This window comes from Lytechinus pictus, chromosome 14 (genome assembly GCF_037042905.1).
Source record: "Lytechinus pictus isolate F3 Inbred chromosome 14, Lp3.0, whole genome shotgun sequence".
Classification (NCBI taxonomy): domain Eukaryota; kingdom Metazoa; phylum Echinodermata; class Echinoidea; order Temnopleuroida; family Toxopneustidae; genus Lytechinus; species Lytechinus pictus.
In genome coordinates this window covers 8,280,545-8,296,098 of record NC_087258.1, presented here as the reverse complement: position 1 = coordinate 8,296,098, position 15,554 = coordinate 8,280,545, and the positions used below count along the sequence as shown (strand labels likewise).

General features: G+C 36.3%; 1 protein-coding gene across 1 annotated transcript; it reads left to right on the top strand.

Annotated features, from left to right (window-relative positions):
• The first annotated feature begins 2,501 nt into the window (after positions 1-2,501).
• On the top strand, positions 2,502-14,669 carry LOC129276282 (mesenchyme-specific cell surface glycoprotein-like). The gene is made up of 12 exons (XM_054912681.2): positions 2,502-2,690; positions 3,833-4,065; positions 4,630-4,848; positions 5,515-5,710; positions 6,325-6,466; positions 7,357-7,471; positions 10,665-10,838; positions 11,315-11,377; positions 12,086-12,333; positions 13,164-13,381; positions 13,813-13,931; positions 14,370-14,669. The coding sequence occupies exons 2-12, from the start codon at positions 3,861-3,863 to the stop codon at positions 14,483-14,485; spliced, it is 1,815 nt and encodes a 604-aa protein (XP_054768656.2). The 5' UTR covers positions 2,502-2,690; positions 3,833-3,860; the 3' UTR covers positions 14,486-14,669.
• Positions 14,670-15,554: the final 885 nt, after the last annotated feature.

Sequence of the window (15,554 nt, the reverse complement as noted above, 5' to 3'; positions counted from 1 at the left end):
CAAAATTTACATTTTCGTGTTTAATAAAATAATGAGTTGTTAATTCATGTATGAGGGTGACTCTGTTTGTCTCTTTCCTTTTCAACTTTGAATGTAATGGAAGTCTCTTAATCTCGTTAGAAAGAGCAAAACTAGTGGAACCTAATCAAGCTCTACTGAACTCAATCCATTTAAATGATGGATTTGATTTATTTAAGAATTAATCTCGATGTATCCGTTCGACGGGATATGTGATTGAAAGGGTTTAATGATGATAAAAAAATATTGGGAAATTCAATATTTGTTTTTACCACACTGTATAATTTTATCAGGACTTAAAAAAAAAAATCAACTTCAGCCTTACCAATGATGTGACTCGGTCTATCTTTGCTGACTTTGATAGAAAAATATTTAGAGGCAAATTTTCCCGGGTTTGAGAACAAAATTTTTTTTTCGATAAGTTCCACCAAAAATATAAACATTCTGATAATAAACGAAAATGACAATTTTGACATTATTTTTGTTAATAACGGCAAATATTTTTTCCCTTGAACTCCTAGGGAACTTGTCTGCGCCTTTTTATCTTTAGCAGGAATCCAGCGCTACGCGGCTTTTCTTTGCAGCTTTTCCACATTACTTTAATTTGTGTTAATTACGGCTAATGTACATGAACAATTGACTGTGGGTGTGGTGGTTTTTCAAATTCGAGCCAATATATTCAGGGAATAGCATTCATTAAGAGAAAACAAAAATAGAGGAATACCGAGGAAAGGAAAGATTGGACGATAGAATGATAGAGAGAGAGAGATATGAAGGAGGAGGGGACATGGCCCTGGGAAGCGAGGGTGCTGCACCCCTAAGATTTTCCTTGGGGGTGCTGCGTGTATTATTCTCCATAGGCGGCACCCCACTGTAATTCTGGTAGATGTGGAAAATTGAAAACTGTAACCCAAAATGACGTACTTGTTGTGGTAGAACATCCTTTTTTTGCTTGTCAAAATTATCTGGACCCAATTAAATTGAAGCCTGTTTTTTTCTTGACAAATTTTCTTGACCAAAATCAGCTTCAAAACCCCTCAGTTTTATTTTTTTTTGCTTTTCAAATTCACATCAGCACCCCGGTGTAAAAATCGTTTCTAGGGGCATGAGGGGGAGAGAATAATGAGAGGATGGTGAAATATTTTGAATATGAAATGTTCATTTCCACTCTATTAATTGATTTAAAAAGTGTTTAGAGTTGAACTCTTCTAGTTATCTTGTCTAAAGTCAGTGCGATGTGTTTCAGCAGATACCACGTGCTAATACGCGTCTTTTATTTGCGGCTTTCCACATTCATCATCATACTTAATGAAATGCGTTGATTGGTAATAAAAAGCTGCTTGCCGGATTCCTGCGGGGAAAGACGTTGCGCTGAGCTTTGACAAGGTTTCTTACGAAAAATCACATTAAATTATAACCGGCTTTTATGCATCCTGTAAATATTTTCACTCTTAATCAGTTGGTGATATTTTGTGTGGCATTTATTCAGCCATGGGTGAAGAAAAACATCTTTTTAACAAAAATAAACACTACAATTGCGCTATTACGGTAGATTGTATAAATAAACATATCTGCTTGCTACACGTTTGTTAAATCTAAAACAATGATATAAACACACGCACCCGAACCCCGACCCACACAGGCGTAAAATGTGGATACGAATTAAATTTGTAACGACATGGTTTTTAAAGTATAATGATTTTTTTTGCTTTTTTGCTTATACTGCGCTTTTCCCAGAAGGCCAAGATGTACGGGGATAATACATTCTTTTAACATGTTTAACATCTCTTAATCGTAAAAATATTTTAAAAATAATTAATTAGCAATCGTGTAGACGTAAGCTTCTTGTTTTATTTATACCTCGTTCCCACTTTCGCGATTCGCACTACGACCAAAACTGTGCTTTGAATCGTGGCGTAATCGTAGTGACCGTATCAGTTCATATCAGATCGGTCGTGGCAATTGTACTGATCGTAGAAATAGTTCAATGGTCCAAACATTTTCGCGATCAGTTCCGAAAGGCCAATCTTGGCGTTCGAAACTGATCGTACGATTCGGGAGCGAGGCATTACCCAGTCAAGACGGTTATCATAGTAAATAGAGGTTGTAGTTTTGGGTTTTATGAAAAATGTTTTTGACGACATTAGCCTTTTAAGTTCTTCAGGTTTTCAAATACGCAACGTGTTGATTTGAATATGACTGTACTTAAAAATTTATTTAATGGGTTATTGTTGTAAAAACACCCGAAAAACACGTTAATTCTGGTACAGCAATATTCTGCCCTTGAACATAACTTTTATCTCCCCCCGCAAAATAATAATATAAACCCAGATTAAAATCAACTATTGTGCTAATTTTAATTGAATACACATTCAGAACACAAGTATTTTAAATAATAATAAAAAAAGTCTTGAATTCGTATAAAAGTCTGTTTTCAATATCTGTGACTGTTGGCTTTTCATAATTTTTGAAGGAATTAACCGGCCCTTTTGTGTCAATATGTACACCTATTCACCCGGCTATTTACTGAATGCCTTCATAACTGAAAATAGCTCTGACATTTTCCAAAGGCAAATATGTATTTTCTATGTGACTACTGAGTCACATCCAGATTTCTGAACGGCGAGACTATACAACTCAAGTCTTAGATAAGTAGTACCTGTTAAATTTCGGTAAGTTTTCTTTGCACTTTCATATGCTGGGTTATCGTACAGGTTTATAAGATCATTGTCAGATTTGATAAATGGAAATGTGCACTTTTATGTGGTATTTTGACCTTAATATCATAGAGTACACAGTTACAGTCACGATCATATATCTTACATGTACTGCTACATAGCCATATGTAGTTATCATGGTTATGGAAGGCAAATACTAAGGATTATTATCCAGTTATCACACATGAATTTTAAAGGCTTGGTCCCACTGCACTTACGGATGCAGAGAGGATGTAAAACGGAAAATAATCTTGCCATCCGTTGGAAAACGTAATGTTTCCGCTGTGTACTCCCCTTACATACGTGTTTCATACATTCTATATCCATCGAGCATCCTTCCACTGTGATCTCATTGTTCGCCCATTTTGTCCATTTTCTGGAGCGGATGAAAACGGACGGAGCCACCCCCGAAATGTTGCTCGTCCGCTGTGTCCTTTATTAATACGTTTTGTGTCCGTCGGATAGTGGCACCAGGTCTTAAAACTGTAGGCCTACATTCATGGAATACATGAAATATCACTGTATAGAAACAAATCAAATACATTATGTGTCAAATTAAAGGCTAACTCTACATTCGACATAAATAGACCATGACTAATGACGAATATGTACGTCGGTATCGTTTTGGATACGTAAATGAATAATAAAGTATTATAAAGAAGAATTATTAATCACCACCAAATAAGAGAACTCATTTAAACTCTCTAAATCAATGTATTTGTATTAGAAAAAACTCCTTAAAAAAAACAGAAAAAATATACATTTTCCCTAGGACATCACTTTGTTGGACACTTTTGCCCTGGACATGTACTTACAAAGCTACCATCATTCAGGTCTATACAGTTTGTAGGATTGTATTAGTAATCTCCAATTCGCCCTGTTCGTCGTGAATGATCTATAAGTCTGATATATCACCACCACCACCACCATCATCATCATCATGAGCATTTTCGTCATAATCATCTTGTGCCTCCTCGTATCATACCATTTGTATCAGCAGCCAAGAAAAGGGAAGTTAAAAAAACCACACACAGTCAGTACACTTGTCCATAGTTCCAGGAAAGATAATCCTCGAAATTTGTTTCTATATTCTCCAGAAAGACTCAACTTAAACGTACACCCATCATGAACGAGATGCGACAGCAGATTGGCCTTATTGCTTCGCTACTGGTTGTTTTACCAATCGCTTCTGCGATGGTAACCCTTCGTCCAGTTGCTACCATCTCCATACCATACGAATATAACGAAGAAGTTGGTCTTTATGGCATCGATGAGGGCGCTTCAGAACAGTCTGGCTACGATGCTACCAACAAAATTGCCTACACAGGAGGTCAGTTTATTTAGTTCTCTCTGTATGTTTTATTTGTCCTATACCTTTCGAACCGATTTTTCCTCCATGTGACACATTCATCCAGTCTACCACCAAGTTATTTTAGTAAAATATCGTATTCAATTAACTTGATTTAATGGAGGTTCATTGTAAGATGGACACGGAACATGGTACAGACAATCTTTCAGAAGTCATTGTCAACCTCTAAAATTTACTGTTGTGAAAAATCTAAAAAATGTCCTGATCTAACATTTCCAAATTAAGTTTTATTTTGTCCACATTGGACATTCCTTTACAATATTTTCCAAAGATTATTATTTTTTTCTCAAAAAAAGTATAGTTTGGCCAATCAATTTACGCTAGATGGACTAGACAAAAGTATGATGAACTGTGGTATTAGTAATTCTGTATTTCGAATATGTCCATAAGCATGTAACGTAGATTATTTCTTGGCACAAAACAAGTGTCTATGCAACATGGAACAATATGCCTAATCATCATTTTAATTTGTGACTATCACTTTGAAATTCATATCATAGCGGTATGGCGTTTTATTCTTCCCAGGTGACAATTATATCCATATCACTGATTGGTCAAATGTGACCACGCCCACCATTATTCATCGAATGACTATCGACTTTACATGCAATGACATCGAGACCTGCGGCGACTTTGTTGCCTTCGTTCTTGAAGGAAATACGAAAGTAGATCCGGGTACTCTACAGATTTACAGCCTTTACGACAAAACTGCAGAGACGTGGAACAGGCTTCTGGAAATACCGAGTAAGTGTTGAAAAGGAAAGTCTAGCTTGAGGTCAAGTTGGTTAAAAGTTGGATAAAAGTGAAACACATGGGGAAATTATGTTTAAGAAAGCTTTGTGAGGAGCGTTTCATGAAAGAAGTAGTCGGATGTTTTATACAACAGGGTCCAAAGTGAGAGTCCATCTCAACCAATCAAAATGAAGCAAGTTGTCAGACCTGATAATTTGTTAGTCCAACAAAGTTGATAAAACGCCCCCCCCCCGATCACAGAACAACAGAGTAATTCATTTCAAACGTTTCAGGTTGTGAGGTCACATGTTTTACCTGCGTATTCAATATACTGAGTGGGCATAGAGATATACAGCACAATGTATACTAATTTGCATTCTGATTATATATCTCTCATCCAGTGAGATGTACTGTACAGCTGACCATTTGATTGGTATAGGACTAATAAAAATTAAATTAAACGTCAGCTCGCAATGATAAGTCCTCATGGAAACAATAACTATCAGATGTTGATTGAAAAAATTATGTTAACATTGTTGTTATGTTCATGTTGTGTTATGCTTAGCATATTATGTACAACTGAACGGAAATCAGTAAATTAGTAAATTAAATCAAATAAAAATTGATTGGTTTTATTTTTTCGTTCGTTAATTTACTTACTTTCGTCTTTGGTTAAAGTCGGCAGCAAACCTGATATGCTTCATTTCTCACACGATTGCCTAACCATCCTCGTTGCTAATAAGGGAATAGCGAAAGAAAATGCTGAGAAGACGGCATTGATCAATCCAGAGGGAACGATATCCATTATTCGACTTTCCCATGATGGCTCCACCTACAATTCTACACTGCTCAACTTCACTCAATTCAATGACAGGTGAATAATATTGACGTTATTCAATAATAATGATAATGATGATGGTAAGGGCGTCATGGTCTAGTGGTTACGACTCTCGTCTTTCTAGCAGAGGGACGTGGGTTCGAATCCAAGCCATGGTGTGTTTTCCTACAGCAAGGGATTTACCCATTTTGTGCTGCACTCGACCCAGGTGAAGTGAATGGGTACCCGGTAGGATTAATTCCTTGACGCTTTAGCGCCGATATGGCGGCTCAGCTACGGTCAGGGCAATGATAATTATGATACCACGTATCAAAGCGCAGTTGAGTATATGCACATAGTAACAGCGCTATATGAATGGAGATATTATCATTATCAATACACCTTTGCAGAATTGTCAAGATTATCTTAGTACACATCTGTGTGTCTTAAATGAATTGTGCCAATATGATATAACTCCTAAAACTCCGAAATAAGAATATGAATGACAACTTTGTGCAGAGAATTTTCACATTTTATTTCATGAAGTCTTAATTTCCAAATTTAATTTTTAAGCATGTCTGGGCAGCGAGAGCTCCTTGGGAACTTTTTATTTTCAAACGTACAACCTTTGTTCTGATTTTTATTTATTTATTTATTTTATATTTTTTTAGAGCTGATGAATACGTGGGAAAAGGCGTGCGTTATTCTTACCGTGGACAATTAGACGATGGCGAACATACATTCTCACAAAATATGGAGCCTGAATACATTACATATAACAAAAATGACACTAAAGCATATGTTGCATTACAGGTACGTGTATGCTATATGGAAATTAGTTTGAGACAATCTTGAGGACTTATACAAAAAAATTGTGGGCGCTTTCAAGGTCACGTAATGGAAGCTAACTTTCAATAATTCTCATCAAATATTCGGCAAGTAACAATTATTGTACATTCAAATGCAACGAAAAGCTTGTTAGGAGAGCACATTGCAGTTAATTACATAGGACCGTCGCTGAATTGCATGGTGAGAATGAGGCCTTATTGTTGTGAAGATTTTGATGACTGTTGTAGATGCTGCTGCTAGAAAAAAGTAAAAAAAAAAGATAGGACCGATTGTACATCCTTGCTTCACATCACTTGTTACTAGAAAGGAAGCTGACATTTATTCTCCAACCACAGCATGCACCTTCAACTTTTTTTTATTTTTTTTAATTTTTGTTCATTACCAATTTCTCTCTGTAAAACTTAAAAAATACTTTTATGACAGTTTATAATAATAATAATTTAAGTAATCTATTTTTTTCCCGTTTTCCCGGAAATTACGCACCAACCCTCTGCCCGACAATTTTCTACATTTTATCTCCCGCCACCGGGGGGGCAGTGTCACAATCAATAAATTGTAGAGACTCGGCTGCAAGCTGGTGGCCCTTTATTTGTAATAGTTCAAAGTGGTTGAAAATGATAATTGTTTCCAAGCAAGATATCATCATACGCATATGTTATATAAACCTTTCATAGAATGAATAAATATTTATGTACAACATTCAATCCGAGGCATCGTCGTACAGAAATATACATAACGGCGTTAGAAACCAAAATATTTGGGAGGTGAAGTGATCTTGATTTACTTGAATAAACTGTTTGAGTATCAGTACATTATAGGCTTTTTACAGCACTACGTTTTTTTTGTTATTTCAGAAAAACAACGCAATCGCTGTCATAGATTTAACAACCGATGAGATAGAAGACATCTATCCACTTGGTGAAAAAAGCTGGAGTAGCCTCTACCTGGATGCAAGCGACAAAGATGGTGGTAAACTATTTTGCTCATACTCTCTATTTCTGAATTCAACTCATCAATAAAAAAAAAAGGATTTTCAAATACGTTTACTAACTCATGTAGGATTATGATACCATTTGCATCTGGGGTTCATTCATTGCATTCATGCATTACTTTGGCGCAAATCGAAATATACATCACTGTAAATAATACCTCCTGATCATCCAAGTCACTAGCGTACCTAAGGGGGGGCAGACTGCCCCCCTGACGAGTCACGAGCAAAAAAAAAGGAAGCGAAAAAAGAGAAAGAAAAAGAGGAAAAAGGAAAGAAAGAAAAAAGGGGAAGGGGAAAAAGAAGAAAGAGTTTAAGAGAAAAGGGAAACAAAAACTGGACTGCAGACTGTTGGAAATATTTCGGGCACACTTGGCTGTTCCAACTGATTCGGTTTTTTAGTTCCACCATCATTGTCTGTAAATGTCAATTAAACCTTACACTTTTATCGGTAAATTGTGATTTTTACGCAATGCGACTTTTGGAGCTCTCTGTACCGATAGTGAATATGGACTGGGCTGACCAGGGACAGGAAAAAGGTACAGAAAACTTTTAGGTAATGTAATTAAAACAATAAAAATTTCGCTCGCGCTAAGCGCTCGCATCAATTTTTTAGTTGGATACCTAAAATAAATGTCTAGTTTTCAGATTGAAATATCAAAAATTTTCAGCTCACACTTCGCGCTCGCATCAATTTATTAGTTACAAACCAATTTGTTCACGGTTACAAAAAGTGCTTATAATATCCAGTTCTTAGGCCGGAATATCAAAAATTTCAGCTCGCGCTTCGTGCTCACGTATAACTGTTTAGGTATATCCATCCTGTTCATAGTTAAATGAAGTGGTTAGAATGTCCAGTTTTCAGGTCGGAATATAAAAAATCAAAAATACATCAGTAGAAACCAATTTGTTCACGGTTACAAAATTTGCTTAGAATATCAAGTTCTTAGGTCGGAATATCAACAATTTTACCTCGTGCTTCGCAAACGCATAAAATTCCATCCTGTTCAGAATTAAATGAAGTGCTCAGAATCAGTGGCGTACCTAGGATTTTCCACAGGGGGGGCAAAACCGTCCGCCAAAAAATTTGAAAAGAAAAAAAGAAAAAAAAAAAAAAAAAAAAAAAGGTCTTCGATCTCAAATAACGGATTTCGTACCAGAAAAAAATTTGCCAAGCAAAAAAAAAAAAAAAAGGTCTTCGATAACAAATAGAGGATTTCGTACTAGAAAAAAATTGACAAGCAAAAAAAAAAAAATAAAAAAAATAAATAAAGGTCTTCAAGCTCGTCAGAGGGGGGGCAAAAAAGGTTTTTCAAGCCCTTCAGGGGGGGCAAAGATACGTTTTTGCATGGGTTGTGACTCGTCAGGGGGGCAGAGTGCCCCCCCTGCCCCCCCCGTAGGTACGCTAGTGCTCAGAATGTAAGGTTTTCAGGTCGAAATATCAAAAATTTTCAATTCGCGCTTCGCGCTCACACCAATTAATTGTTTTTAACTACCATCTTGTTCATAGTTTTTTTTTTAAAAGGTGCTTAGAATGTTCACTTTTCAGGGGGGAATATCTCAAATATTCAGCTCGCTCTTCGCGCTCGCATCAATTAATTATTCAGTTAGAAACCAATTTGTTCATGGTTACTAAAAGTGCTTAGAATATCAAGTTTCTAAGTCGGAATATCAAAAGTTTTTAGCTCGCGCTTCGCGACCGCACGACTGTTAAGAAACCAATTCTATAAAACTGCTTAGAATGTCTAGTGTCCAGTTAGGAATATCAATTTTTTTAGCTCGCGCTTCGCGCTCGCATAATTCATTAAGGAAGATACCCATCGTATTAATAATTAAGTGCACAAAATGTATCGTTTTAAGTCTAAATTTTTAGAAAAAAATCAGCTCGCGCTCGCAATTATTATTTTCATATTATTTTTAACTGATTTCAATGTCAAATACCTTTTTTATAACCTCTCCAAATCAGCAGAATTGGGAACATAATGTAAACACCTTCAAAGAGGAATAAAATAAGTATGTTAATATAAACATTGCAATTACCACTTGATTAGAAATATATCGATCGCGATCAAATACATTTCATTTCTGGAATGATATAAAAAAAAAAACGGAATTAATTTCGACAATAAAGTGCAATCGCCCGATAGCAAATATCAGTAGAAGCAAGATCCCAACTGTTTTATTGGGCACTCCCTGGGTAACCTTTCCCACCTTCAGTGCCACTGCCAGACCTACACATCCAAACGTGTATGGGGGGGGGGGGTGGGCTGCAAAATGCAGGGAAAGGAGGATTGCGAAATGCCCAAATATCCTTGTGTATTGGTAATTTTATGACCGAATGTATAATTTCTGCACGTCTCACATCATGTAAAAAGGCTAAATAATAATTGAAAAAAACGTTCGCTCGCTTCGCTCGCTCGAAAATTAAAAACTGTAAAGTTGATATTTGGGCAATTATTATCAGCCCCCCTCGAAAAAAATTGTGCCTATACACGTCCATGCCTACTACCCCCCTCCCCCCACCTTTCTCATTCTTGTCGCTTGCCCCCCCTTGACGAAATATGCCAGGTACGCCACTGATCCAAGTGTTAACACGTACCACATAAATATGGTATCAAATTATTTGGAAGAAGATACCCTTTCCAGTCATACACAATGATTATGCGTTCGAAACGTATGTATTTTCTTAAATTGGGGATTTGTGAGGTGTCAATATTTGTTACTCACAAGGTATATGGTAAATGACATGTGTAGAATTGTTATTATTTAAGTGTTCCATGTGATCACTGGGAACAGTATTCATTCATTTATTTTTCCCCACTGTATCAATAGAAAAGTGTAAGTTGGACCTAACGGCGCATTATAATGAAGTGTGATTTTTATTACTCGGTTGACTCGCATGGTTTTTATTATTAGGTCAATTTGGGAAGCTTCTCCGAAATCATCGTCGAAGAGACAAAAATTTAAAAAAGAAATTATGATTATAATTGTATTTCTAAATTACCTATATTTTCTATATTTGGTAGACAAGAATAAGTCGGTGACATGGATAAAGTTTTCATCAACAGCTTTCATTACGAGGAACCAGTTGATAAAATTTACCAGCTTGCCAATATAGATCTTTTTATTTAAATCAGCTACATCTCACACTCTTAATTTTAATCATACTTTCAGGGATCGTTTTTCAACAAAACGACATCTTTAGCTTCTTCCAGCCCGATGGTATCAAATATTTTGAAGTCGATGGAGTAGGATATATCATCACAGCCAATGAGGGCAATAGTTTGGATTATGAACTGGGAAATGATGAGTGGACAGAAAGCCAAAGGGGGAATGATTTCAAAGAAGGTGACTTAAAATCAAATTACACTTAATGTACTCTGTAAGTATTGCAACCAACTTTAGATATTAGATATAAGGAAGCTTTTTGCTTATGCTTTTATGGTAATCGGGGCTCTCTCGAAAAAACAGTTTTTGTGTACTGAAGAGACTACTCCGTCTAAAGAAAGTAAGGAATGAATAAATCTAAAATAACAATTTACTGCTTTGTAATTATGCCAAAGGTTGTTGCGTGTGTTAGAAAAATGTAATTAAAACTTAACATTATTAGACCCAAATATTCACAGGCAAGAACGTAAGGCTTGCATAGCTTACACTAAAATAAATTTATATATTTTGATTATATGGAATTTTCGGTCCATTACTACAATTTAATTAATGCGTTCATTGCTTTTAAAACATCCTTAATATGCACTTTTGGTTAAATATTGTAACATGAGTATAACGTTAATCACTTGTTAATGCTTTATTTTGATGACTTGCAGGGGATTTTTCGTCAACATTCAATAGCGATCTGATAACTAACGTGAGTGACAATGAAATTCTAGGTAAGTTGACACCGTGCCAGATTCGATTAAACATTTTCCGCAATAGTAAAACCTTTTTAGATTAATGAGACCTTCCCTTCGTTATGCCTTTCACGCAAATATCCCTTGTGGATGGAATTTCTGACAGGAGAGCACCCCCCAAAAAGATGTCCGTAATCAATGAAATGATGAAACAAATAGAAGGAATGAGTACGGGATATTTCATTACATTATGTTCGTATGAACCAAGCACACGAGCTAAAGACCCGAACCTTTGTAATCTATTCATCACTCCACTCATAGATTAGGCCTGTGAAAATCGAATAGGCCAGCTATTCATTACATTTAAAAAGTACGTATTATTATATCTTTACATATATTTTTAGGGAAACAAGGCAATGTCCTGTTCTACTCCCACCAGTAGACCAGTAGACAAGCATTCCCATATTCTGGTCGAATTTCTACGTGTATATATCATCTGGGCCATTGGACAAACAAGAAAGCGACGAGTCCCCGCCCTTCACATTACACACACACTCCCGTAGGCAATTAATCATCCACGCATACCATACACATGCACACACGCACACCCTCGCACACACCCCCTCTCACACACCATGCACACAGCAGAGACACAAGCGTATTCTTTCGTGTTTTTTTGGATTAAAGTTTGAGATTTCATTTTCCTATTTTATTTTGTTGTACAAATTATATATTATATACCAAAAGGACGGCTTATGTTCAGCAAAGTCGACGGTAAGGATAACCAGGACAAATTTGAGAAGCTTTTTTTCTTTGGAGCACGAGGGTTTTCCATCTTCAGGGCCTCCAACATGACACTCGTCTACGACAGTGGCGATGAGGTGGAGAAGATGATAGCCAAGTTCTACCCTGACGTCTTCAACACGGACACGAAACCTGATGATGCCGACGAAGACAAACCAATTGATTTTTTTGACAAGCGCTCCGATAACAAGGTACGATAATCATATTAATATGAATCGATTGGCAATGTATACTGTAAATACTAATCATGACTTAAGGCACCGGGATGCAGTTTCATAAAGCTGGTCGTAAAGATAGCCACGACTTTACGAACGACTGGACTATATCCTTAGACAGAGGTGGTGCCATGGGGGGGGGGTTTATGATTTTCAAGTAGTGAAAAAAGGATAGAAAAAAGGATGAAAAGGAAAAAAAGAGTGTGAAAAGGAGATTTTTGGGACATGAAGTTTCTATGATACCCTCAATTGAGAAAAAGATGACGTCCCCTTCAATTTGTTTTGACCCTCACCCCACCCCCGTTCATCGGTGCAAGGTCAGCTCTATGTTAGTTTACAATGAAAATATCACAAGACGTGCGCAAAGTCACGCGTAACTTACGAACAGGTTTATGGGGCACTTTTCATAAAGAGTTACGAAACTACGGCATCTTTGCTGTAATATGGTATCTACCATGGTAACAGGGCTCAACAGCTAATCACAATCAAGTATTTGAAGAAAGTTAATAATAATAGCAAAGTTACAAGATTGGAAGGATGGAATTAATGTTTGGATTCGATATCCATTACAATAAACGTAGAATCGTTGCTCTGTTTTATCCTCCCCATTTTTCATATCAAAATAAATTCATAAATATTTATTACAAAATTCGGCAATTGAATGCGTATGGGCGTAGTTGTTGATACAATTGCAAAACAAATTTGTCTACGATACGAGTTAATATTCATACCAAATGCATAGTTTGTAATATGATTAGCAAAGTCCGTGTGTTTTAATATTTCCCACTTCCTACTCACACGCGCAGGGTCCTGAATGTGAATCGGTAGAGATCGGCGAACTCGATGGACGTCGTATCCTCTTCGTCGGTGTCGATCGCACATCGGTGATCCTTATTTACTCTCTTGAAGTCGGCCAGGTCGTACCGACGTTCGAAAGTGTGTATCGAGCTGGTGGCATAAACGATACCTTCCAGAATCTTCTTAACAATGGCAACCTAGGTGACCTTGATCCGGAAGATATGAAGTAAGATCATGATTGCTACTTTTATTTCGCTTTCACTTCACTGATGGCGATATAAGCGTAAATGAAACGCATTTCACGACTGATTTAAAATTAATAGATTTAAAATAAATTATATTCTACTTTACATTTTTTTCGAAACCAGAGATATATGAAAAATGTCAAGTTGTAACAACACCACGTTCTATATGCATAGATTGTCATAAATTGATCATTGTTCATCATCAATATCATGTCATCAAATATCGCACCGTTCTTCTTCATCGCATTCGCCCATTATATGACTGGAAAGTAATTTTATGAAATTATGCTCAATTTAGTAGGAACGGAGATTCCCTATAATACCCCGTTCGTTTTAATCATCATATTATCTGTCTTTCAAAATGCACATTCATGTGAACTATTACTAACTTGTTCTTTATTTTTTACTAAAGGTTCATTCCTGGATCCAAGAGTGTAACGGGAGTGGCCATGTTGATGGTTACGAGCACAGTAAGCGGAACTATTTCTCTCTACGAGGTTTATGACGAAATACTTCAAACCAATCCAACAGGTACGTGTAACATAAAGACATATTGCCGATGAGTTTGATGAAGTTTAAAACGAAAGGGTACCCTCAAATCTGCGAGGCTTCTTTCTAAAATTCAATGGAGGACCAAGTGTGAGAATGTGTGCGCGTGGAAGAGAAAATGGGTTTTGCGTGATACGGAAAGAATATGCCAGTGCCTGGATGCGCGTTGTGTTTGTGAGCGTGTGTGCGAACGTGTGAGGGTTGTGTATGCGTGCGAATGAGAGGGTTATAGGCAGGTTATGGGTTATTAGTGTGAGGGTGTGTGTGTGTGAAAGTGCATGTAGGGTGGTGTTCTCATATTTTGTAATTGATTCAATTGATGTATTTGTGAGGTTATCAGTGTTTAAACATTTTAGAGATGAATATCCATGTATTCTTATTTTTGGCCCTTATGTTGTTCACTGTCTCTTTATGATATAGACGGTACGACGGCCGACCACACAATCACCATGACAACAGGAGGGAGTGACGCCATTATCTTCTTTTCCCCCATCGTTTGTTGTATCTCCTTGGTGCTTCATTATTTATTTCAATAGATTCATCGTGCAAGACGAACACAATTTAGTGACGTGACAGGTAGATTACCCATGAAAAGACTACATAGAGGAAGATGTAAATAAAATTGATGTTTGAGTGAATGAACATCAAAATGAAAAGATGAAGAAATATACTAAGAAAACAATTTGATTCCAACTTTTTGTGAATGTTTTTTCTTTTTTTTTTAGAAAAAAGTAACATCCTATTTTTGTTGCCTACCATGAAGATTTTTTTAGTCGTCACCAAGTAAACGCTTCTCTTCTCTTTGAAGCTACGTGTGCATGAGTTTAACAACCATCTCGATAATAGATTTACAAAATTCGTGCAGTTTTTGCTTTAACCATTACGATCCAATAGTTTAGTAAATGATATGATGTATTAACTCTTAAATCAGTTTGTTCATTGGCAGATCCAGGAATTCATGATAGGGGTAGTGGTAAAACTCTATTCAAAATTGAGGAAGAAAAGACAGTTAAAACAAAAGTTGTCGAGAGCAAGAAAAAATATACTCATGCGTTGTTAACTATATACGAGAAGAGTAGGAAGAAATCATGATATTATCATAATGAGACCAGGGAGATGTTCATAATTTCAGTAAATGTTTCTTTGTAAAATAAACGTTGATGGATAAATCATTCTAAAATAATATATTTGACAGATTGTAAGGTAGAATAGAGATGAAAAATTGAATTATATATACAAGACAGTAAGCCATTCCCCAATTTGTGTTTTTGCGCAATCAGGTAAAATATCCTTTATCACTACTACATTATCTACTGAAATAAAATATGTCGATGAATAATGGGATCTCTCATTTTAATCACTATGGCCCGTATTCTGAAGTCAGGTTAAATTAGACCACGGTCTAACTCTGTGCTAAAATTATGGGGAGCCAAAAAGTGTCAAAATTTCTATTAAGTTGTATGTTTCTTATGTTTACTGTGCTCTTTCCTGATTCATCGATGGTGCAGACAATAATCTATTTATATTTCCTACACAATTATGAATGATTTGAGAGCCAAGTGAGGTGAAATAGTATATATCTACTGTTAGTGATTTATGTAACAA

Excerpts from the sequence above, each read along its gene's own strand:
- LOC129276282 (XM_054912681.2), top strand. The coding sequence starts at position 3,861 with ATGAACGAGATGCGACAGCAGATTGGCCTTATTGCTTCGCTACTGGTT. Across the intron at positions 7,472-10,664 it reads TGCAAGCGACAAAGATGGTG|GGATCGTTTTTCAACAAAAC; the intron begins GTAAACTATTTT and ends TCATACTTTCAG. Across the intron at positions 12,334-13,163 it reads ACAAGCGCTCCGATAACAAG|GGTCCTGAATGTGAATCGGT; the intron begins GTACGATAATCA and ends TCACACGCGCAG.